The 22,471-nt window shown below is 47.4% G+C and overlaps 3 protein-coding genes across 18 annotated transcripts in view; 1 reads left to right on the forward strand and 2 right to left on the reverse strand.

The window, feature by feature from the left end:
- LOC117199207 (uncharacterized) overlaps positions 1 to 22,471 on the forward strand; it is a 1,082,321-nt gene that overhangs the window by 405,056 nt on the left and 654,794 nt on the right. The gene's annotated exons all lie outside the window — the stretch shown is intronic.
- The window catches only part of LOC125960839 (uncharacterized), a 254,745-nt gene that overhangs the window by 228,941 nt on the left and 3,333 nt on the right, over positions 1 to 22,471 (reverse strand). The gene's annotated exons all lie outside the window — the stretch shown is intronic.
- LOC125960842 (uncharacterized) lies at positions 518 to 5,999 on the reverse strand. Its single transcript, XM_049696127.1, is given in 1 exon segment — positions 518 to 5,999. A coding segment is annotated over 1 exon segment (5,088 nt). The 5' UTR covers positions 5,867 to 5,999; the 3' UTR covers positions 518 to 778.

Below are 22,471 nucleotides of genomic sequence, written 5' to 3' on the forward strand. Positions count from 1 at the left end.
GTCCCGTTATTTTTAGGGGCTGGGGGTAACAGGGGGGGGCCAAGTACAGGGTTTGGGGGTAACGGGGGGGGGCCAAGTACAGGGTTTGGGCCTATCGACACAGGAGCGGGAGTCTCAATTTTTAGCTTAAGGGTCATCAATATTCCCAAATCATATCCATTCTTGTAAAATCTAATGCCCCATGAATGGCCATTTATCCATTCTTTATCCCTTTTTCCAGGATTACTAAAGGAAATTTTGAGGGGCTGGCACCATCCTGAACATTCAGGGGCGACGGGTTGGGGACCCCTATAAGAAGTATGAGTATAGTTGGCTGTTACTGTAATAAAATCCCAAGTTGAGGTGGGTCTCCAATAAGTATCTCCTGTGGTTTCACATCCCCAGTTTTGGCAATAAAAATTTTCAGTTCCCCCACATTTATAATTCAGGGATCGGGGGCGATGGAACCCGGGGCATACATGGAAGGAGAGGGTTCTGAGCCAACTTCTTCGGACCTGATTTTTACAACCCTCTCCAGAGTAATCAGCTCTAGTTAGAAGTTCGGACGGAGCATTATGCTGATCATAATAACCCTCTAGGTCCCAATAGGGAGCTCCTATGGCCAGTTTACAGACATCAGGAAAAAGGTCTGGCCACCAGGTCCAGGGAGGTGCAGTATGGCTAATGGACCAAGTTACACCTCCAGTTTGAGAAATTACCTGCCAAGTTAGACGTTGGGGCAGGTGAGGGCTAAAATCACTTACAGTCAATAAAGGCAGTAAAATCAAAATTATAAGTCTTAGGTTCGTAGAAGCTTGAGTTTGAGCGGGTTGTCGGTTCTTTGGGCCCACCATCCTGATGATGCCGTCGCTGGTGCAGCTTTCACGTGTGAAGCATGAATCCAGGCAGCGATGCCGTCCACTTTTATGGCCGTTGGGGTGGTGAGGAGGACGGTGTATGGTCCTTTCCATCGAGGTTCCAACGTCTGGGTTCGATGCCGACGGACGTATACGGAGTCTCCGACTTGGAAAAGATGAGTTTCTCCTGGTGTTCCCGGTTGGTAGGCCTCGGCGAGTTGGGACCATATCTCCTTTTGGACCAGTTGGAGTCCCAATAGCCTAGCATACAAGTCAGTGTTATTTTGACAGTCTGGTTTTATTTCTTCTCCTAAGGTGAGAAGGGGAGGTGGGGCCCCGTATAGCACCTCAAAAGGAGTAAGATGGTACCGGGAAGGTGTATTCCTAACCCGGAACAGGGCTAAAGGAAGGAGCACCGTCCAATCTGTACTGCCAGTCTCCAAGGACAATTTAGTTAGGGTCTCTTTTAGAGTTCTATTCATTCTTTCTACCTGACCTGAACTCTGGGGTCTATATGCACAATGTAATTTCCAATCAGTCCCCAAATATCTGGCCACATCCTGACTTACCTGGGCGACGAAGGCCGGACCATTGTCGGACCCTATTACCTTTGGTGCCCCAAATCGAGGAAAAATTTCTTCTAGGATCTTTTTGGCTACCACAGCAGCTGTTTCTTTCTTCGTTGGGAAGGCTTCTATCCATCCTGAAAAAGTATCTATAAAAACCAGGAGGTATTTATTACCGTACCTTCCAGGACGTACTTCGGTAAAGTCCACCTCCCAGTAAGTTCCTGGGTGGTCTCCCCTGAGCCTTTTTCCAGTTTCAAGTTTTCCCCTGTGAGCATTTACCTGTTGACATGGAACACATTCCTGTCCAATTTGTTCAGCTAATTTTGTCAATCCAGGGGTTCCGTACCCGGTTTTATGTAACAGGGATATCATTTTTTTAGTCCCCAGGTGTGTCCATCTATGAATCTGTGGTAACATGGATTCTGCTTGCTGAGGGGACAAAGATCCTTTGGTTGTGGTCGGGATGATTTCCTCGTCGCTGCCTGGTTTTTCAGGAACTTTATCTGACAGTCCTAAAATGACTTCTCCCGATGCCATTTCTCGGGCCACCTTGTCAGCCATATTATTACCCCTAGTTATTGGGGTATTGTCTTTCTGGTGTCCAGGGCAGTGAATGATGCTAACTTTAGTGGGAAGCATAAGTGCAACCAATAGAGCCACAATTTCGTCTTTGTTTTTAATTTCTCTGCCACTTGAAGTTAGCAACCCTCTCTGTTGGTAGATGGTACCGTGGATATGAGCGGTAGCAAATGCATATCTACTGTCCGTGTAGATGTTTACCTTTTTATTCTCTGCCATCTCCAGTGCCCTTGTCATGGCAATTAATTCAGCTCGTTGGGCTGAGGTCCCTTGTGGTAGCGCAGCTGCCCAGATGACTTGTTTTCCGTCTACCACGGCTGCCCCAGCCCGACGCTTACCTCCTTCCAGGAAACTGCTCCCATCAGTAAACCAAGTAAAATCAGCATCAGGAAGGGGTAGGTCCGTCAGATCTGGTCTACTACCGTGTGCTGCAGCCAACACTTCCTGACAATCATGGATGATGGTGGAGCCTTCTAAATCGGGATCAGGTAGCAAGGTAGCTGGATTGAGTCCTGTGGCTGGAGCAAACTTGATGCGATCTGAGTTTAGCAACAGGGTTTGGTAATGGGTCATCCTGGCATTAGTTAGCCACCTATCCGGTGGTTGACGGATTACATTCTCCAGGGCATGAGGAGCTGTTATCGTTAGATTTTGTCCTAAAGTTAGTTTGTCAGCATCTTTGACCAGAACGGCTACTGCAGCGATTATCTTTAAACAGGTGGGCCATCCTGATACCACAGGGTCCATTTTTTTTGACAAATAAGCAACTGGGCGATTCCAGGGACCCAATTTCTGAGTCAATACTCCTTTTGCAATGCCCTTATTTTCGGCCACATATAAATGAAAAGGTTTGGTTACATCTGGCAGTCCTAGGGCTGGAGCTGAAAGTAAAGCTCGTTTGATTTGGTCAAAAGCCCGTTGTTCCTTATCGCCCCAAACGAAAGGAGTGCTGTTTTTGGTTAGGGGGTACAATGGGGCTGTCAGCTTGGCAAACCCTGGAATCCATAGTCTACAGAATCCGGCCATCCCCAAAAATTCTCTAACCTGCCTGGCGTTTTTGGGAGCCGGAATTTGGGCCACCGTATCCTTTCTGCTCTCCGTGAGCCATCTTTGTCCCCCTTTTAACAGGTACCCCAGGTAACTGACCTGTTGTTGGCATATTTGTGCTTTCTTGGCTGAAGCTCTATATCCCAGGGTTCTGAGCTCTGTTAACAGTTTTTCAGTTCCCTTGATACAATCTTCCTGGGTTTCAGCAGCTAATAAGATGTCATCAACATATTGAAGTAGCGTTACCTGTGGATTTGATTCTCTATATGACGCTAAGTCCTGATGAAGAGCTTCATCGAAGATGGTAGGGGAGTTCTTAAATTCCTGAGGTAAACAAGTCCATGTCAGTTGGCCAGATATTCCTGATGCTGGGTCCTTCCATTCGAAGGCAAAGTAAGGCTGGCTGAGGGGAGAAAGTCTTAGACAGAAAAAAGCATCTTTAAGGTCCAAAACAGTATACCATGTATGTTGGGGCGGAAGAGTGCTTAAGAGATTATAAGGATTTGGTACTGTGGGGTGGAGGTCCGCCACTCGTTTATTTACCTCACGCAGGTCTTGCACTGGTTGGTAATCATTAGTTCCCGGTTTCTTAACTGGCAAAAGAGGGGTATTCCACGTGGATTGACATCTTACCAGAATGCCCAATTCCAGCAACCTCTGTATGTGAGGACGGATGCCGTCTTTGGCTTCCTTACTCATGGGGTATTGACGAACCGTTATTGGGGTGGCAGTTGCCTTGAGTTCCACTAGTACTGGGGGCCGATTTTTAGCCATCCCCATACCAGCGGTTTCTGTCCAGGCTTGCGGGAACCGAGTTACCCAATCTGTGACATTAACCCGTAGAGATGAAGGTTTTTCATATAATTTATATTCATCTTCCAATCTCATAGTCAATATTTGGAGTAATCTTCCCTTATTGTCAGTTATGGTGGGACCTTCTGGTTGGAAGTGAATTTGAGCCCCCACTTTGGAGAGCAAGTCTCTTCCCAGCAAAGGATAGGGGCATTCTGGAATAATCAAAAATGAATGGGTTACTCATCCAATCCCAAGATCTACTGTCCTTCGTGTGGTCCATGAATATTGTTTATTCCCAGTGGCTCCTCGTACCCATGACCTTTTAGCTGAGATAGGACCTTTTGAGTGGAGAAGGACGGAGTGCTGGGCTCCAGTATCCACCAAAAATTGAACAGGTTCCCCCTCCACTTTAAGAGTTACCTGGGGCTCGGGGAGAGGGTTCGAGCCCTGACTTTCCTAGTCTTCTTCTTCCAATGTTAAGATTTTGTTTCTGGTTGGCCTTCCTCCATTCTTTTTCTTAGGGCATTCTCTCGCCCAATGTCCTTTTTCTTTACAGTAGGCACATTGGTCCTTGTCTAATGGCCGCCTTCTGTCTGCCGTTCGCCCTTCCTGCCTATTTCTATCCCCTATATTTCTTCCTCCAACCACAGTGGCCAGTATCTTACTTAAATTCCTCTCCTGTCTCTTATCCCGTCTTATTTCACGGGCTTCCTGCTCTTTCTGCTTTCTTTCTTCCTTCTCTTCCTCTGTTTCTCTTTTGTTATATACTTTATCTGCCTCTTTTACTAACTCCTGAAGCGAAAATCCCTGCAAGCCATCTAGCCTCTGTAATTTTTTTTTAATATCAGGGGCCGCTTGATCTATGAAAGCCATTGCTATAGTAGCCCTATGTTCCTCCGAAGTTGGATCATAAGGGGTAAAGCGTCTAAAGGCTTCCATTAAACGTTCCAGGAACACAGTTGGTGATTCCTGGGGCCCCTGAGTGACTTCCCTTACCTTAGCCAAATTAGTGGGCCGTCTGGCTGCTCCATGGAGACCCACCACCAGAGCCTGGCGATACATTTTCAGGCGCTCCCTACCTTCCGGGGCATTGAAATCCCAGTTTGGCCTGACGAGTGGGAAACCAACATCAATCTCGTTAGGCAGCTGGGTAGGTTGCCCATTGGCACCTAATACATTTTTTCTGGCTTCTAAAAGAACCCGTTGCCTCTCCTCAGTCGTTAGGAGAGTCTGAAGCAGCTGCTGACAATCATCCCATGTGGGCTGGTGGGAGAAAACAAGAGATTCTATTAAAGCGGTAAGGGCCTGTGGATTTTCGGAAAAAGTTGGGTTATGCATTTTCCAATTATAAAGATCTGCAGAGGAAAAGGGCCAATATTGGAGAGGTCTATTCCCTTGGCCATCGGGGGGGCCATATTCTCTAAGAGGTAGGGCAGTGGAGTCCGGGGAGATAGCCCTCCGGCTCCTAGTGCCCGCTGAGGGACCCCTTTCTTCTTCCATCATGGATGGTCCCCTTGGTGCTGAGGGCAGTGGAGCTGGGGGTCCTCTAGGTGGTAGGGGATTTGGGGCCGGAGGATAAGGGGGTGGGGAATCCAAAAGAAGCAAATCGGACTGCGGGTCAGGATAAATCGCTTTCGGTGGATCTGGGGCGCCGGGTAGCTTTTCCGTGTTGGGGTTTTTCTTTAGGGCTAATATCTCTGACGCTGCTGATGTGTGCGCGGACGTGCCTGTTGAGGAAACAAAGGGCCGGACCCACGGAGGTGGGGAGAGAATTAAATCTTCCCAGACCAAGACGTATGGTACTTGGTCTGGATGTCCGTGGGGTCCTATATTAAATATCTTAGAGTTCAGCAGCCTAATCTTGTCTAATGAATAAGATCCTTCAGGGGGCCATCCTATCTGAAATGTTGGCCATTCAGAGGCACACAAAGTCTGCCACTTTCCTTTCTTTACCTCTACCGAAAAATTATGGGCTCTGGCCCGAACTTCGGTCCAATGGCTTAGGATAAGGGAAAGAGGAGTCGTCATAGTTTGTCCCATTGTCGTCCGTCAGAGAAGAAGAATAGACCACAATACAGAAACAGTTAAAACTCCACGAAACACATATACGTATGGGCCGCCGCGAGCTCGCTTCAAAACCGAAACCTCTTCAGATGGCAGTTATCACAAAGGGAACTGCCGAAACCGAGTGAAGGGGAGACAGAGTTTGCCTCTCCTTCCAGATGAGCCACCAGGGCGTCCCCTAGGGCTCATGGACGCCGGCTATTAGCACGTCTGCCTAGCCAGAGGTCCGATACAGATTCCATAATAAGCCGATTCTTACAGCTTTCCTCCGATAATGGCCCACAAAGAATAAGGGACAAACAGACAATCAAGCTCGAGCTTACCTGGTACCTCCAACTCCCGATGTTCTTGTGGTCCGGGGCGAGTGGAATCCCGGACGAGCCCCCAAATGTTAGACCTTCGCGGTCTCCTAGGAGTTTCGACTCGCCCAGGAAACAGCAAGAGTCGGAAGCCGATGCAAAACGCAAGAGGTTTATTGAAGGCCGGTGCACCGGGGTTCCTTGGTCCTCACGCAGGAGGTCGAAGAAGGAACCCCCCCAGGGCGTGAACATGCATTTTTATAGGTCTCAACTTCCTGTTATGCAAAGTGTGGATTCAATTGTGATTTTTAATGATAGGTTCTTAGCTTCTGTTCGGACCAGAGAGGGAACCTGTCCCAGGCTTCCTGATTGGTTCTTTGACAGATACCTTTTTTACAGTTTGTTTATCTCCCTCCTTCTCGGAAGGGGGCCGGACATCCTGGAAATTCACCCATTGTCTAAGAAGTCCCTATTGTCTGGAGAGTTCTTAATCATTAGCTGGAACAATGTCCCTCGAGTCCCACATTTCCCCCTTTTTCTTGTGACTATTGATTCCAATCATGGAATTTCAATCTTCTGTTCGTAAACTTTGGTACTGTTGTCTTAGCATTAGAACTTGTACAGTACTGATACGTTCTCTAATAAATGCTATCAAGCGATTTAGAATACATGGTCCAAAAGTTAAAATCAACAATAAAACAATAAGAGGTCCCAACAGAGTAGAGATTAAGGTGGTAAACCAGGGGGATTTATCAAACCATGATTGAAACCATCCTTTTTCGTTTTCTCTCTCCCTTTGCCTTTTATCTAAGCGTTCCCTGAGTTTATCCATGGTTTTGGTAATGGTTCCTGAATGATCAATATAAAAGCAACATTCTTCTTTTAGAGCGGCGCATAATCCCCCTTCCTTAAGAAACAGCAAATCTAGGCCTCTTCTATTCTGCAACACCACTTCTGAAAGTGAGGTGAGTGATTCCTTTAGTTGAGTTATGGAACTTTCTAATGCTCGAAGGTCGATGTCTACAGCCTGTCTTAAACTTGCATAATACTGGGGTTGTTGTATGAGGGCTGTGGTTCCTGTTCCTATCCCAGCAGTTATTCCTAGTCCTAGGAGCATGGCCAACGTGAGGGTTATCTTTTTCTTTTTTCTTCCCTCGTATTCATCCAGAAAGGACGGATCTGAATGATAGATAAGTCTAGGAACTAATTGCACTAGTACACAAAAATCAGCTGAAGTGTTGAGAACTCCTAGAGAAACGCAAGGGGTTAGCCCCGTGTTACATGCCCACCATCCATCTTGGGGAGGTACAAGATATCCTGAGCCTGAAGGGAGGCTAAAATCATGACAAAGGTGTCGATGGGACTGGGGAGGTGTTCCTACACAAGTACCATTTCCAAAAACCGAAGACAGAGTTAATTTACTGTTCCCTTCCTGTTTCCATCGACAATGGTCCGGGGAGCTGACATTAGTATAATTAGAACTATATCCTATAGCATCATAATAAGGGGGAGGGGCAGCATAACAGAGCCAACATGATTTTGTAGCCTCCGGGTTTGTAGCATTAAGGACCGTAAAAGCTGCCTGCACCAAAGAAAGCATTCTATCCTGGCGGGTTCCGGGCTTAATCGTTGTCTCTTTCAGCCCAGAGGTCCCGTTATTTTTAGGGGCTGGGGGTAACAGGGGGGGGCCAAGTACAGGGTTTGGGGGTAACGGGGGGGCCAAGTACAGGGTTTGGGCCTATCGACACAGGAGCGGGAGTCTCAATTTTTAGCTTAAGGGTCATCAATATTCCCAAATCATATCCATTCTTGTAAAATCTAATGCCCCATGAATGGCCATTTATCCATTCTTTATCCCTTTTTCCAGGATTACTAAAGGAAATTTTGAGGGGCTGGCACCATCCTGAACATTCAGGGGTGACGGGTTGGGGACCCCTATAAGAAGTATGAGTATAGTTGGCTGTTACTGTAATAAAATCCCAAGTTGAGGTGGGTCTCCAATAAGTATCTCCTGTGGTTTCACATCCCCAGTTTTGGCAATAAAAATTTTCAGTTCCCCCACATTTATAATTCAGGGATCGGGGGCGATGGAACCCGGGGCATACATAGAAGGAGAGGGTTCTGAGCCAACTTCTTCGGACCTGATTTTTACAACCCTCTCCAGAGTAATCAGCTCTAGTTAGAAGTTCGGACGGAGCATTATGCTGATCATAATAACCCTCTAGATCCCAATAGGGAGCTCCTATGGCCAGTTTACAGACATCAGGAAAAAGGTCTGGCCACCAGGTCCAGGGAGGTGCAGTATGGCTAATGGACCAAGTTACACCTCCAGTTTGAGAAATTACCTGCCAAGTTAGACGTTGAGGCAGGTGAGGGCTAAAATCACTTACAGTCAATAAAGGCAGTAAAATCAAAATTATAAGTCTTAGGTTCGCAGAAGCTTGAGTTTGAGCGGGTTGTCGGTTCTTTGGGCCCACCATCCTGATGATGCCGTCGCTGGTGCAGCTTTCACGTGTGAAGCATGAATCCAGGCAGCGATGCCGTCCACTTTTATGGCCGTTGGGGTGGTGAGGAGGACGGTGTATGGTCCTTTCCATCGAGGTTCCAACGTCTGGGTTCGATGCCGACGGACGTATACGGAGTCTCCGACTTGGAAAAGATGAGTTTCTCCTGGTGTTCCCGGTTGGTAGGCCTCGGCGAGTTGGGACCATATCTCCTTTTGGACCAGTTGGAGTCCCAATAGCCTAGCATACAAGTCAGTGTTATTTTGACAGTCTGGTTTTATTTCTTCTCCTAAGGTGAGAAGGGGAGGTGGGGCCCCGTATAGCACCTCAAAAGGAGTAAGATGGTACCGGGAAGGTGTATTCCTAACCCGGAACAGGGCTAAAGGAAGGAGCACCGTCCAATCTGTACTGCCAGTCTCCAAGGACAATTTAGTTAGGGTCTCTTTTAGAGTTCTATTCATTCTTTCTACCTGACCTGAACTCTGGGGTCTATATGCACAATGTAATTTCCAATCAGTCCCCAAATATCTGGCCACATCCTGACTTACCTGGGCGACGAAGGCCGGACCATTGTCGGACCCTATTACCTTTGGTGCCCCAAATCGAGGAAAAATTTCTTCTAGGATCTTTTTGGCTACCACAGCAGCTGTTTCTTTCTTCGTTGGGAAGGCTTCTATCCATCCTGAAAAAGTATCTATAAAAACCAGGAGGTATTTATTACCGTACCTTCCAGGACGTACTTCGGTAAAGTCCACCTCCCAGTAAGTTCCTGGGTGGTCTCCCCTGAGCCTTTTTCCAGTTTCAAGTTTTCCCCTGTGAGCATTTACCTGTTGACATGGAACACATTCCTGTCCAATTTGTTCAGCTAATTTTGTCAATCCAGGGGTTCCGTACCCGGTTTTATGTAACAGGGATATCATTTTTTTAGTCCCCAGGTGTGTCCATCTATGAATCTGTGGTAACATGGATTCTGCTTGCTGAGGGGACAAAGATCCTTTGGTTGTGGTCGGGATGATTTCCTCGTCGCTGCCTGGTTTTTCAGGAACTTTATCTGACAGTCCTAAAATGACTTCTCCCGATGCCATTTCTCGGGCCACCTTGTCAGCCATATTATTACCCCTAGTTATTGGGGTATTGTCTTTCTGGTGTCCAGGGCAGTGAATGATGCTAACTTTAGTGGGAAGCATAAGTGCAACCAATAGAGCCACAATTTCGTCTTTGTTTTTAATTTCTCTGCCACTTGAAGTTAGCAACCCTCTCTGTTGGTAGATGGTACCGTGGATATGAGCGGTAGCAAATGCATATCTACTGTCCGTGTAGATGTTTACCTTTTTATTCTCTGCCATCTCCAGTGCCCTTGTCATGGCAATTAATTCAGCTCGTTGGGCTGAGGTCCCTTGTGGTAGCGCAGCTGCCCAGATGACTTGTTTTCCGTCTACCACGGCTGCCCCAGCCCGACGCTTACCTCCTTCCAGGAAACTGCTCCCATCAGTAAACCAAGTAAAATCAGCATCAGGAAGGGGTAGGTCCGTCAGATCTGGTCTACTACCGTGTGCTGCAGCCAACACTTCCTGACAATCATGGATGATGGTGGAGCCTTCTAAATCGGGATCAGGTAGCAAGGTAGCTGGATTGAGTCCTGTGGCTGGAGCAAACTTGATGCGATCTGAGTTTAGCAACAGGGTTTGGTAATGGGTCATCCTGGCATTAGTTAGCCACCTATCCGGTGGTTGACGGATTACATTCTCCAGGGCATGAGGAGCTGTTATCGTTAGATTTTGTCCTAAAGTTAGTTTGTCAGCATCTTTGACCAGAACGGCTACTGCAGCGATTATCTTTAAACAGGTGGGCCATCCTGATACCACAGGGTCCATTTTTTTTGACAAATAAGCAACTGGGCGATTCCAGGGACCCAATTTCTGAGTCAATACTCCTTTTGCAATGCCCTTATTTTCGGCCACATATAAATGAAAAGGTTTGGTTACATCTGGCAGTCCTAGGGCTGGAGCTGAAAGTAAAGCTCGTTTGATTTGGTCAAAAGCCCGTTGTTCCTTATCGCCCCAAACGAAAGGAGTGCTGTTTTTGGTTAGGGGGTACAATGGGGCTGTCAGCTTGGCAAACCCTGGAATCCATAGTCTACAGAATCCGGCCATCCCCAAAAATTCTCTAACCTGCCTGGCGTTTTTGGGAGCCGGAATTTGGGCCACCGTATCCTTTCTGCTCTCCGTGAGCCATCTTTGTCCCCCTTTTAACAGGTACCCCAGGTAACTGACCTGTTGTTGGCATATTTGTGCTTTCTTGGCTGAAGCTCTATATCCCAGGGTTCTGAGCTCTGTTAACAGTTTTTCAGTTCCCTTGATACAATCTTCCTGGGTTTCAGCAGCTAATAAGATGTCATCAACATATTGAAGTAGCGTTACCTGTGGATTTGATTCTCTATATGACGCTAAGTCCTGATGAAGAGCTTCATCGAAGATGGTAGGGGAGTTCTTAAATTCCTGAGGTAAACAAGTCCATGTCAGTTGGCCAGATATTCCTGATGCTGGGTCCTTCCATTCGAAGGCAAAGTAAGGCTGGCTGAGGGGAGAAAGTCTTAGACAGAAAAAAGCATCTTTAAGGTCCAAAACAGTATACCATGTATGTTGGGGCGGAAGAGTGCTTAAGAGATTATAAGGATTTGGTACTGTGGGGTGGAGGTCCGCCACTCGTTTATTTACCTCACGCAGGTCTTGCACTGGTTGGTAATCATTAGTTCCCGGTTTCTTAACTGGCAAAAGAGGGGTATTCCACGTGGATTGACATCTTACCAGAATGCCCAATTCCAGCAACCTCTGTATGTGAGGACGGATGCCGTCTTTGGCTTCCTTACTCATGGGGTATTGACGAGCCGTTATTGGGGTGGCAGTTGCCTTGAGTTCCACTAGTACTGGGGGCCGATTTTTAGCCATCCCCATACCAGCGGTTTCTGTCCAGGCTTGCGGGAACCGAGTTACCCAATCTGTGACATTAACCCGTAGAGATGAAGGTTTTTCATATAATTTATATTCATCTTCCAATCTCATAGTCAATATTTGGAGTAATCTTCCCTTATTGTCAGTTATGGTGGGACCTTCTGGTTGGAAGTGAATTTGAGCCCCCACTTTGGAGAGCAAGTCTCTTCCCAGCAAAGGATAGGGGCATTCTGGAATAATCAAAAATGAATGGGTTACTCATCCAATCCCAAGATCTACTGTCCTTCGTGTGGTCCATGAATATTGTTTATTCCCAGTGGCTCCTCGTACCCATGACCTTTTAGCTGAGATAGGACCTTTTGAGTGGAGAAGGACGGAGTGCTGGGCTCCAGTATCCACCAAAAATTGAACAGGTTCCCCCTCCACTTTAAGAGTTACCTGGGGCTCGGGGAGAGGGTTCGAGCCCTGACTTTCCTAGTCTTCTTCTTCCAATGTTAAGATTTTGTTTCTGGTTGGCCTTCCTCCATTCTTTTTCTTAGGGCATTCTCTCGCCCAATGTCCTTTTTCTTTACAGTAGGCACATTGGTCCTTGTCTAATGGCCGCCTTCTGTCTGCCGTTCGCCCTTCCTGCCTATTTCTATCCCCTATATTTCTTCCTCCAACCACAGTGGCCAGTATCTTACTTAAATTCCTCTCCTGTCTCTTATCCCGTCTTATTTCACGGGCTTCCTGCTCTTTCTGCTTTCTTTCTTCCTTCTCTTCCTCTGTTTCTCTTTTGTTATATACTTTATCTGCCTCTTTTACTAACTCCTGAAGCGAAAATCCCTGCAAGCCATCTAGCCTCTGTAATTTTTTTTTAATATCAGGGGCCGCTTGATCTATGAAAGCCATTGCTATAGTAGCCCTATGTTCCTCCGAAGTTGGATCATAAGGGGTAAAGCGTCTAAAGGCTTCCATTAAACGTTCCAGGAACACAGTTGGTGATTCCTGGGGCCCCTGAGTGACTTCCCTTACCTTAGCCAAATTAGTGGGCCGTCTGGCTGCTCCATGGAGACCCACCACCAGAGCCTGGCGATACATTTTCAGGCGCTCCCTACCTTCCGGGGCATTGAAATCCCAGTTTGGCCTGACGAGTGGGAAACCAACATCAATCTCGTTAGGCAGCTGGGTAGGTTGCCCATTGGCACCTAATACATTTTTTCTGGCTTCTAAAAGAACCCGTTGCCTCTCCTCAGTCGTTAGGAGAGTCTGAAGCAGCTGCTGACAATCATCCCATGTGGGCTGGTGGGAGAAAACAAGAGATTCTATTAAAGCGGTAAGGGCCTGTGGATTTTCGGAAAAAGTTGGGTTATGCATTTTCCAATTATAAAGATCTGCAGAGGAAAAGGGCCAATATTGGAGAGGTCTATTCCCTTGGCCATCGGGGGGGCCATATTCTCTAAGAGGTAGGGCAGTGGAGTCCGGGGAGATAGCCCTCCGGCTCCTAGTGCCCGCTGAGGGACCCCTTTCTTCTTCCATCATGGATGGTCCCCTTGGTGCTGAGGGCAGTGGAGCTGGGGGTCCTCTAGGTGGTAGGGGATTTGGGGCCGGAGGATAAGGGGGTGGGGAATCCAAAAGAAGCAAATCGGACTGCGGGTCAGGATAAATCGCTTTCGGTGGATCTGGGGCGCCGGGTAGCTTTTCCGTGTTGGGGTTTTTCTTTAGGGCTAATATCTCTGACGCTGCTGATGTGTGCGCGGACGTGCCTGTTGAGGAAACAAAGGGCCGGACCCACGGAGGTGGGGAGAGAATTAAATCTTCCCAGACCAAGACGTATGGTACTTGGTCTGGATGTCCGTGGGGTCCTATATTAAATATCTTAGACTTCAGCAGCCTAATCTTGTCTAATGAATAGGATCCTTCAGGGGGCCATCCTATCTGAAATGTTGGCCATTCAGAGGCACACAAAGTCTGCCACTTTCCTTTCTTTACCTCTACCGAAAAATTATGGGCTCTGGCCCGAACTTCGGTCCAATGGCTTAGGGTAAGGGAAAGAGGAGTCGTCATAGTTTGTCCCATTGTCGTCCGTCAGAGAAGAAGAATAGACCACAATACAGAAACAGTTAAAACTCCACGAAACACATATACGTATGGGCCGCCGCGAGCTCGCTTCAAAACCGAAACCTCTTCAGATGGCAGTTATCACAAAGGGAACTGCCGAAACCGAGTGAAGGGGAGACAGAGTTTGCCTCTCCTTCCAGATGAGCCACCAGGGCGTCCCCTAGGGCTCATGGACGCCGGCTATTAGCACGTCTGCCTAGCCAGAGGTCCGATACAGATTCCATAATAAGCCGATTCTTACAGCTTTCCTCCGATAATGGCCCACAAAGAATAAGGGACAAACAGACAATCAAGCTCGAGCTTACCTGGTACCTCCAACTCCCGATGTTCTTGTGGTCCGGGGCGAGTGGAATCCCGGACGAGCCCCCAAATGTTAGACCTTCGCGGTCTCCTAGGAGTTTCGACTCGCCCAGGAAACAGCAAGAGTCGGAAGCCGATGCAAAACGCAAGAGGTTTATTGAAGGCCGGTGCACCGGGGTTCCTTGGTCCTCACGCAGGAGGTCGAAGAAGGAACCCCCCCAGGGCGTGAACATGCATTTTTATAGGTCTCAACTTCCTGTTATGCAAAGTGTGGATTCAATTGTGATTTTTAATGATAGGTTCTTAGCTTCTGTTCGGACCAGAGAGGGAACCTGTCCCAGGCTTCCTGATTGGTTCTTTGACAGATACCTTTTTTACAGTTTGTTTATCTCCCTCCTTCTCGGAAGGGGGCCGGACATCCTGGAAATTCACCCATTGTCTAAGAAGTCCCTATTGTCTGGAGAGTTCTTAATCATTAGCTGGAACAATGTCCCTCGAGTCCCACATTTCCCCCTTTTTCTTGTGACTATTGATTCCAATCATGGAATTTCAATCTTCTGTTCGTAAACTTTGGTACTGTTGTCTTAGCATTAGAACTTGTACAGTACTGATACGTTCTCTAATAAATGCTATCAAGCGATTTAGAATACATGGTCCAAAAGTTAAAATCAACAATAAAACAATAAGAGGTCCCAACAGAGTAGAGATTAAGGTGGTAAACCAGGGGGATTTATCAAACCATGATTGAAACCATCCTTTTTCGTTTTCTCTCTCCCTTTGCCTTTTATCTAAGCGTTCCCTGAGTTTATCCATGGTTTTGGTAATGGTTCCTGAATGATCAATATAAAAGCAACATTCTTCTTTTAGAGCGGCGCATAATCCCCCTTCCTTAAGAAACAGCAAATCTAGGCCTCTTCTATTCTGCAACACCACTTCTGAAAGTGAGGTGAGTGATTCCTTTAGTTGAGTTATGGAACTTTCTAATGCTCGAAGGTCGATGTCTACAGCCTGTCTTAAACTTGCATAATACTGGGGTTGTTGTATGAGGGCTGTGGTTCCTGTTCCTATCCCAGCAGTTATTCCTAGTCCTAGGAGCATGGCCAACGTGAGGGTTATCTTTTTCTTTTTTCTTCCCTCGTATTCATCCAGAAAGGACGGATCTGAATGATAGATAAGTCTAGGAACTAATTGCACTAGTACACAAAAATCAGCTGAAGTGTTGAGAACTTCTAGAGAAACGCAAGGGGTTAGCCCCGTGTTACATGCCCACCATCCATCTTGGGGAGGTACAAGATATCCTGAGCCTGAAGGGAGGCTAAAATCATGACAAAGGTGTCGATGGGACTGGGGAGGTGTTCCTACACAAGTACCATTTCCAAAAACCGAAGACAGAGTTAATTTACTGTTCCCTTCCTGTTTCCATCGACAATGGTCCGGGGAGCTGACATTAGTATAATTAGAACTATATCCTATAGCATCATAATAAGGGGGAGGGGCAGCATAACAGAGCCAACATGATTTTGTAGCCTCCGGGTTTGTAGCATTAAGGACCGTAAAAGCTGCCTGCACCAAAGAAAGCATTCTATCCTGGCGGGTTCCGGGCTTAATCGTTGTCTCTTTCAGCCCAGAGGTCCCGTTATTTTTAGGGGCTGGGGGTAACAGGGGGGGGCCAAGTACAGGGTTTGGGGGTAACGGGGGGGCCAAGTACAGGGTTTGGGCCTATCGACACAGGAGCGGGAGTCTCAATTTTTAGCTTAAGGGTCATCAATATTCCCAAATCATATCCATTCTTGTAAAATCTAATGCCCCATGAATGGCCATTTATCCATTCTTTATCCCTTTTTCCAGGATTACTAAAGGAAATTTTGAGGGGCTGGCACCATCCTGAACATTCAGGGGTGACGGGTTGGGGACCCCTATAAGAAGTATGAGTATAGTTGGCTGTTACTGTAATAAAATCCCAAGTTGAGGTGGGTCTCCAATAAGTATCTCCTGTGGTTTCACATCCCCAGTTTTGGCAATAAAAATTTTCAGTTCCCCCACATTTATAATTCAGGGATCGGGGGCGATGGAACCCGGGGCATACATAGAAGGAGAGGGTTCTGAGCCAACTTCTTCGGACCTGATTTTTACAACCCTCTCCAGAGTAATCAGCTCTAGTTAGAAGTTCGGACGGAGCATTATGCTGATCATAATAACCCTCTAGATCCCAATAGGGAGCTCCTATGGCCAGTTTACAGACATCAGGAAAAAGGTCTGGCCACCAGGTCCAGGGAGGTGCAGTATGGCTAATGGACCAAGTTACACCTCCAGTTTGAGAAATTACCTGCCAAGTTAGACGTTGAGGCAGGTGAGGGCTAAAATCACTTACAGTCAATAAAGGCAGTAAAATCAAAATTATAAGTCTTAGGTTCGCAGAAGCTTGAGTTTGAGCGGGTTGTCGGTTCTTTGGGCCCACCATCCTGATGATGCCGTCGCTGGTGCAGCTTTCACGTGTGAAGCATGAATCCAGGCAGCGATGCCGTCCACTTTTATGGCCGTTGGGGTGGTGAGGAGGACGGTGTATGGTCCTTTCCATCGAGGTTCCAACGTCTGGGTTCGATGCCGACGGACGTATACGGAGTCTCCGACTTGGAAAAGATGAGTTTCTCCTGGTGTTCCCGGTTGGTAGGCCTCGGCGAGTTGGGACCATATCTCCTTTTGGACCAGTTGGAGTCCCAATAGCCTAGCATACAAGTCAGTGTTATTTTGACAGTCTGGTTTTATTTCTTCTCCTAAGGTGAGAAGGGGAGGTGGGGCCCCGTATAGCACCTCAAAAGGAGTAAGATGGTACCGGGAAGGTGTATTCCTAACCCGGAACAGGGCTAAAGGAAGGAGCACCGTCCAATCTGTACTGCCAGTCTCCAAGGACAATTTAGTTAGGGTCTCTTTTAGAGTTCTATTCATTCTTTCTACCTGACCTGAACTCTGGGGTCTATATGCACAATGTAATTTCCAATCAGTCCCCAAATATCTGGCCACATCCTGACTTACCTGGGCGACGAAGGCCGGACCATTGTCGGACCCTATTACCTTTGGTGCCCCAAATCGAGGAAAAATTTCTTCTAGGATCTTTTTGGCTACCACAGCAGCTGTTTCTTTCTTCGTTGGGAAGGCTTCTATCCATCCTGAAAAAGTATCTATAAAAACCAGGAGGTATTTATTACCGTACCTTCCAGGACGTACTTCGGTAAAGTCCACCTCCCAGTAAGTTCCTGGGTGGTCTCCCCTGAGCCTTTTTCCAGTTTCAAGTTTTCCCCTGTGAGCATTTACCTGTTGACATGGAACACATTCCTGTCCAATTTGTTCAGCTAATTTTGTCAATCCAGGGGTTCCGTACCCGGTTTTATGTAACAGGGATATCATTTTTTTAGTCCCCAGGTGTGTCCATCTATGAATCTGTGGTAACATGGATTCTGCTTGCTGAGGGGACAAAGATCCTTTGGTTGTGGTCGGGATGATTTCCTCGTCGCTGCCTGGTTTTTCAGGAACTTTATCTGACAGTCCTAAAATGACTTCTCCCGATGCCATTTCTCGGGCCACCTTGTCAGCCATATTATTACCCCTAGTTATTGGGGTATTGTCTTTCTGGTGTCCAGGGCAGTGAATGATGCTAACTTTAGTGGGAAGCATAAGTGCAACCAATAGAGCCACAATTTCGTCTTTGTTTTTAATTTCTCTGCCACTTGAAGTTAGCAACCCTCTCTGTTGGTAGATGGTACCGTGGATATGAGCGGTAGCAAATGCATATCTACTGTCCGTGTAGATGTTTACCTTTTTATTCTCTGCCATCTCCAGTGCCCTTGTCATGGCAATTAATTCAGCTCGTTGGGCTGAGGTCCCTTGTGGTAGCGCAGCTGCCCAGATGACTTGTTTTCCGTCTACCACGGCTGCCCCAGCCCGACGCTTACCTCCTTCCAGGAAACTGCTCCCATCAGTAAACCAAGTAAAATCAGCATCAGGAAGGGGTAGGTCCGTCAGATCTGGTCTACTACCGTGTGCTGCAGCCAACACTTCCTGACAATCATGGATGATGGTGGAGCCTTCTAAATCGGGATCAGGTAGCAAGGTAGCTGGATTGAGTCCTGTGGCTGGAGCAAACTTGATGCGATCTGAGTTTAGCAACAGGGTTTGGTAATGGGTCATCCTGGCATTAGTTAGCCACCTATCCGGTGGTTGACGGATTACATTCTCCAGGGCATGAGGAGCTGTTATCGTTAGATTTTGTCCTAAAGTTAGTTTGTCAGCATCTTTGACCAGAACGGCTACTGCAGCGATTATCTTTAAACAGGTGGGCCATCCTGATACCACAGGGTCCATTTTTTTTGACAAATAAGCAACTGGGCGATTCCAGGGACCCAATTTCTGAGTCAATACTCCTTTTGCAATGCCCTTATTTTCGGCCACATATAAATGAAAAGGTTTGGTTACATCTGGCAGTCCTAGGGCTGGAGCTGAAAGTAAAGCTCGTTTGATTTGGTCAAAAGCCCGTTGTTCCTTATCGCCCCAAACGAAAGGAGTGCTGTTTTTGGTTAGGGGGTACAATGGGGCTGTCAGCTTGGCAAACCCTGGAATCCATAGTCTACAGAATCCGGCCATCCCCAAAAATTCTCTAACCTGCCTGGCGTTTTTGGGAGCCGGAATTTGGGCCACCGTATCCTTTCTGCTCTCCGTGAGCCATCTTTGTCCCCCTTTTAACAGGTACCCCAGGTAACTGACCTGTTGTTGGCATATTTGTGCTTTCTTGGCTGAAGCTCTATATCCCAGGGTTCTGAGCTCTGTTAACAGTTTTTCAGTTCCCTTGATACAATCTTCCTGGGTTTCAGCAGCTAATAAGATGTCATCAACATATTGAAGTAGCGTTACCTGTGGATTTGATTCTCTATATGACGCTAAGTCCTGATGAAGAGCTTCATCGAAGATGGTAGGGGAGTTCTTAAATTCCTGAGGTAAACAAGTCCATGTCAGTTGGCCAGATATTCCTGATGCTGGGTCCTTCCATTCGAAGGCAAAGTAAGGCTGGCTGAGGGGAGAAAGTCTTAGACAGAAAAAAGCATCTTTAAGGTCCAAAACAGTATACCATGTATGTTGGGGCGGAAGAGTGCTTAAGAGATTATAAGGATTTGGTACTGTGGGGTGGAGGTCCGCCACTCGTTTATTTACCTCACGCAGGTCTTGCACTGGTTGGTAATCATTAGTTCCCGGTTTCTTAACTGGCAAAAGAGGGGTATTCCACGTGGATTGACATCTTACCAGAATGCCCAATTCCAGCAACCTCTGTATGTGAGGACGGATGCCGTCTTTGGCTTCCTTACTCATGGGGTATTGACGAGCCGTTATTGGGGTGGCAGTTGCCTTGAGTTCCACTAGTACTGGGGGCCGATTTTTAGCCATCCCCATACCAGCGGTTTCTGTCCAGGCTTGCGGGAACCGAGTTACCCAATCTGTGACATTAACCCGTAGAGATGAAGGTTTTTCATATAATTTATATTCATCTTCCAATCTCATAGTCAATATTTGGAGTAATCTTCCCTTATTGTCAGTTATGGTGGGACCTTCTGGTTGGAAGTGAATTTGAGCCCCCACTTTGGAGAGCAAGTCTCTTCCCAGCAAAGGATAGGGGCATTCTGGAATAATCAAAAATGAATGGGTTACTCATCCAATCCCAAGATCTACTGTCCTTCGTGTGGTCCATGAATATTGTTTATTCCCAGTGGCTCCTCGTACCCATGACCTTTTAGCTGAGATAGGACCTTTTGAGTGGAGAAGGACGGAGTGCTGGGCTCCAGTATCCACCAAAAATTGAACAGGTTCCCCCTCCACTTTAAGAGTTACCTGGGGCTCGGGGAGAGGGTTCGAGCCCTGACTTTCCTAGTCTTCTTCTTCCAATGTTAAGATTTTGTTTCTGGTTGGCCTTCCTCCATTCTTTTTCTTAGGGCATTCTCTCGCCCAATGTCCTTTTTCTTTACAGTAGGCACATTGGTCCTTGTCTAATGGCCGCCTTCTGTCTGCCGTTCGCCCTTCCTGCCTATTTCTATCCCCTATATTTCTTCCTCCAACCACAGTGGCCAGTATCTTACTTAAATTCCTCTCCTGTCTCTTATCCCGTCTTATTTCACGGGCTTCCTGCTCTTTCTGCTTTCTTTCTTCCTTCTCTTCCTCTGTTTCTCTTTTGTTATATACTTTATCTGCCTCTTTTACTAACTCCTGAAGCGAAAATCCCTGCAAGCCATCTAGCCTCTGTAATTTTTTTTTAATATCAGGGGCCGCTTGATCTATGAAAGCCATTGCTATAGTAGCCCTATGTTCCTCCGAAGTTGGATCATAAGGGGTAAAGCGTCTAAAGGCTTCCATTAAACGTTCCAGGAACACAGTTGGTGATTCCTGGGGCCCCTGAGTGACTTCCCTTACCTTAGCCAAATTAGTGGGCCGTCTGGCTGCTCCATGGAGACCCACCACCAGAGCCTGGCGATACATTTTCAGGCGCTCCCTACCTTCCGGGGCATTGAAATCCCAGTTTGGCCTGACGAGTGGGAAACCAACATCAATCTCGTTAGGCAGCTGGGTAGGTTGCCCATTGGCACCTAATACATTTTTTCTGGCTTCTAAAAGAACCCGTTGCCTCTCCTCAGTCGTTAGGAGAGTCTGAAGCAGCTGCTGACAATCATCCCATGTGGGCTGGTGGGAGAAAACAAGAGATTCTATTAAAGCGGTAAGGGCCTGTGGATTTTCGGAAAAAGTTGGGTTATGCATTTTCCAATTATAAAGATCTGCAGAGGAAAAGGGCCAATATTGGAGAGGTCTATTCCCTTGGCCATCGGGGGGGCCATATTCTCTAAGAGGTAGGGCAGTGGAGTCCGGGGAGATAGCCCTCCGGCTCCTAGTGCCCGCTGAGGGACCCCTTTCTTCTTCCATCATGGATGGTCCCCTTGGTGCTGAGGGCAGTGGAGCTGGGGGTCCTCTAGGTGGTAGGGGATTTGGGGCCGGAGGATAAGGGGGTGGGGAATCCAAAAGAAGCAAATCGGACTGCGGGTCAGGATAAATCGCTTTCGGTGGATCTGGGGCGCCGGGTAGCTTTTCCGTGTTGGGGTTTTTCTTTAGGGCTAATATCTCTGACGCTGCTGATGTGTGCGCGGACGTGCCTGTTGAGGAAACAAAGGGCCGGACCCACGGAGGTGGGGAGAGAATTAAATCTTCCCAGACCAAGACGTATGGTACTTGGTCTGGATGTCCGTGGGGTCCTATATTAAATATCTTAGACTTCAGCAGCCTAATCTTGTCTAATGAATAGGATCCTTCAGGGGGCCATCCTATCTGAAATGTTGGCCATTCAGAGGCACACAAAGTCTGCCACTTTCCTTTCTTTACCTCTACCGAAAAATTATGGGCTCTGGCCCGAACTTCGGTCCAATGGCTTAGGATAAGGGAAAGAGGAGTCGTCATAGTTTGTCCCATTGTCGTCCGTCAGAGAAGAAGAATAGACCACAATACAGAAACAGTTAAAACTCCACGAAACACATATACGTATGGGCCGCCGCGAGCTCGCTTCAAAACCGAAACCTCTTCAGATGGCAGTTATCACAAAGGGAACTGCCGAAACCGAGTGAAGGGGAGACAGAGTTTGCCTCTCCTTCCAGATGAGCCACCAGGGCGTCCCCTAGGGCTCATGGACGCCGGCTATTAGCACGTCTGCCTAGCCAGAGGTCCGATACAGATTCCATAATAAGCCGATTCTTACAGCTTTCCTCCGATAATGGCCCACAAAGAATAAGGGACAAACAGACAATCAAGCTCGAGCTTACCTGGTACCTCCAACTCCCGATGTTCTTGTGGTCCGGGGCGAGTGGAATCCCGGACGAGCCCCCAAATGTTAGACCTTCGCGGTCTCCTAGGAGTTTCGACTCGCCCAGGAAACAGCAAGAGTCGGAAGCCGATGCAAAACGCAAGAGGTTTATTGAAGGCCGGTGCACCGGGGTTCCTTGGTCCTCACGCAGGAGGTCGAAGAAGGAACCCCCCCAGGGCGTGAACATGCATTTTTATAGGTCTCAACTTCCTGTTATGCAAAGTGTGGATTCAATTGTGATTTTTAATGATAGGTTCTTAGCTTCTGTTCGGACCAGAGAGGGAACCTGTCCCAGGCTTCCTGATTGGTTCTTTGACAGATACCTTTTTTACAGTTTGTTTATCTCCCTCCTTCTCGGAAGGGGGCCGGACATCCTGGAAATTCACCCATTGTCTAAGAAGTCCCTATTGTCTGGAGAGTTCTTAATCATTAGCTGGAACAATGTCCCTCGAGTCCCACATTTCCCCCTTTTTCTTGTGACTATTGATTCCAATCATGGAATTTCAATCTTCTGTTCGTAAACTTTGGTACTGTTGTCTTAGCAT

This window comes from Orcinus orca, chromosome 13 (assembly GCF_937001465.1).
Source record: "Orcinus orca chromosome 13, mOrcOrc1.1, whole genome shotgun sequence".
Classification (NCBI taxonomy): Eukaryota; Metazoa; Chordata; class Mammalia; order Artiodactyla; family Delphinidae; genus Orcinus; species Orcinus orca.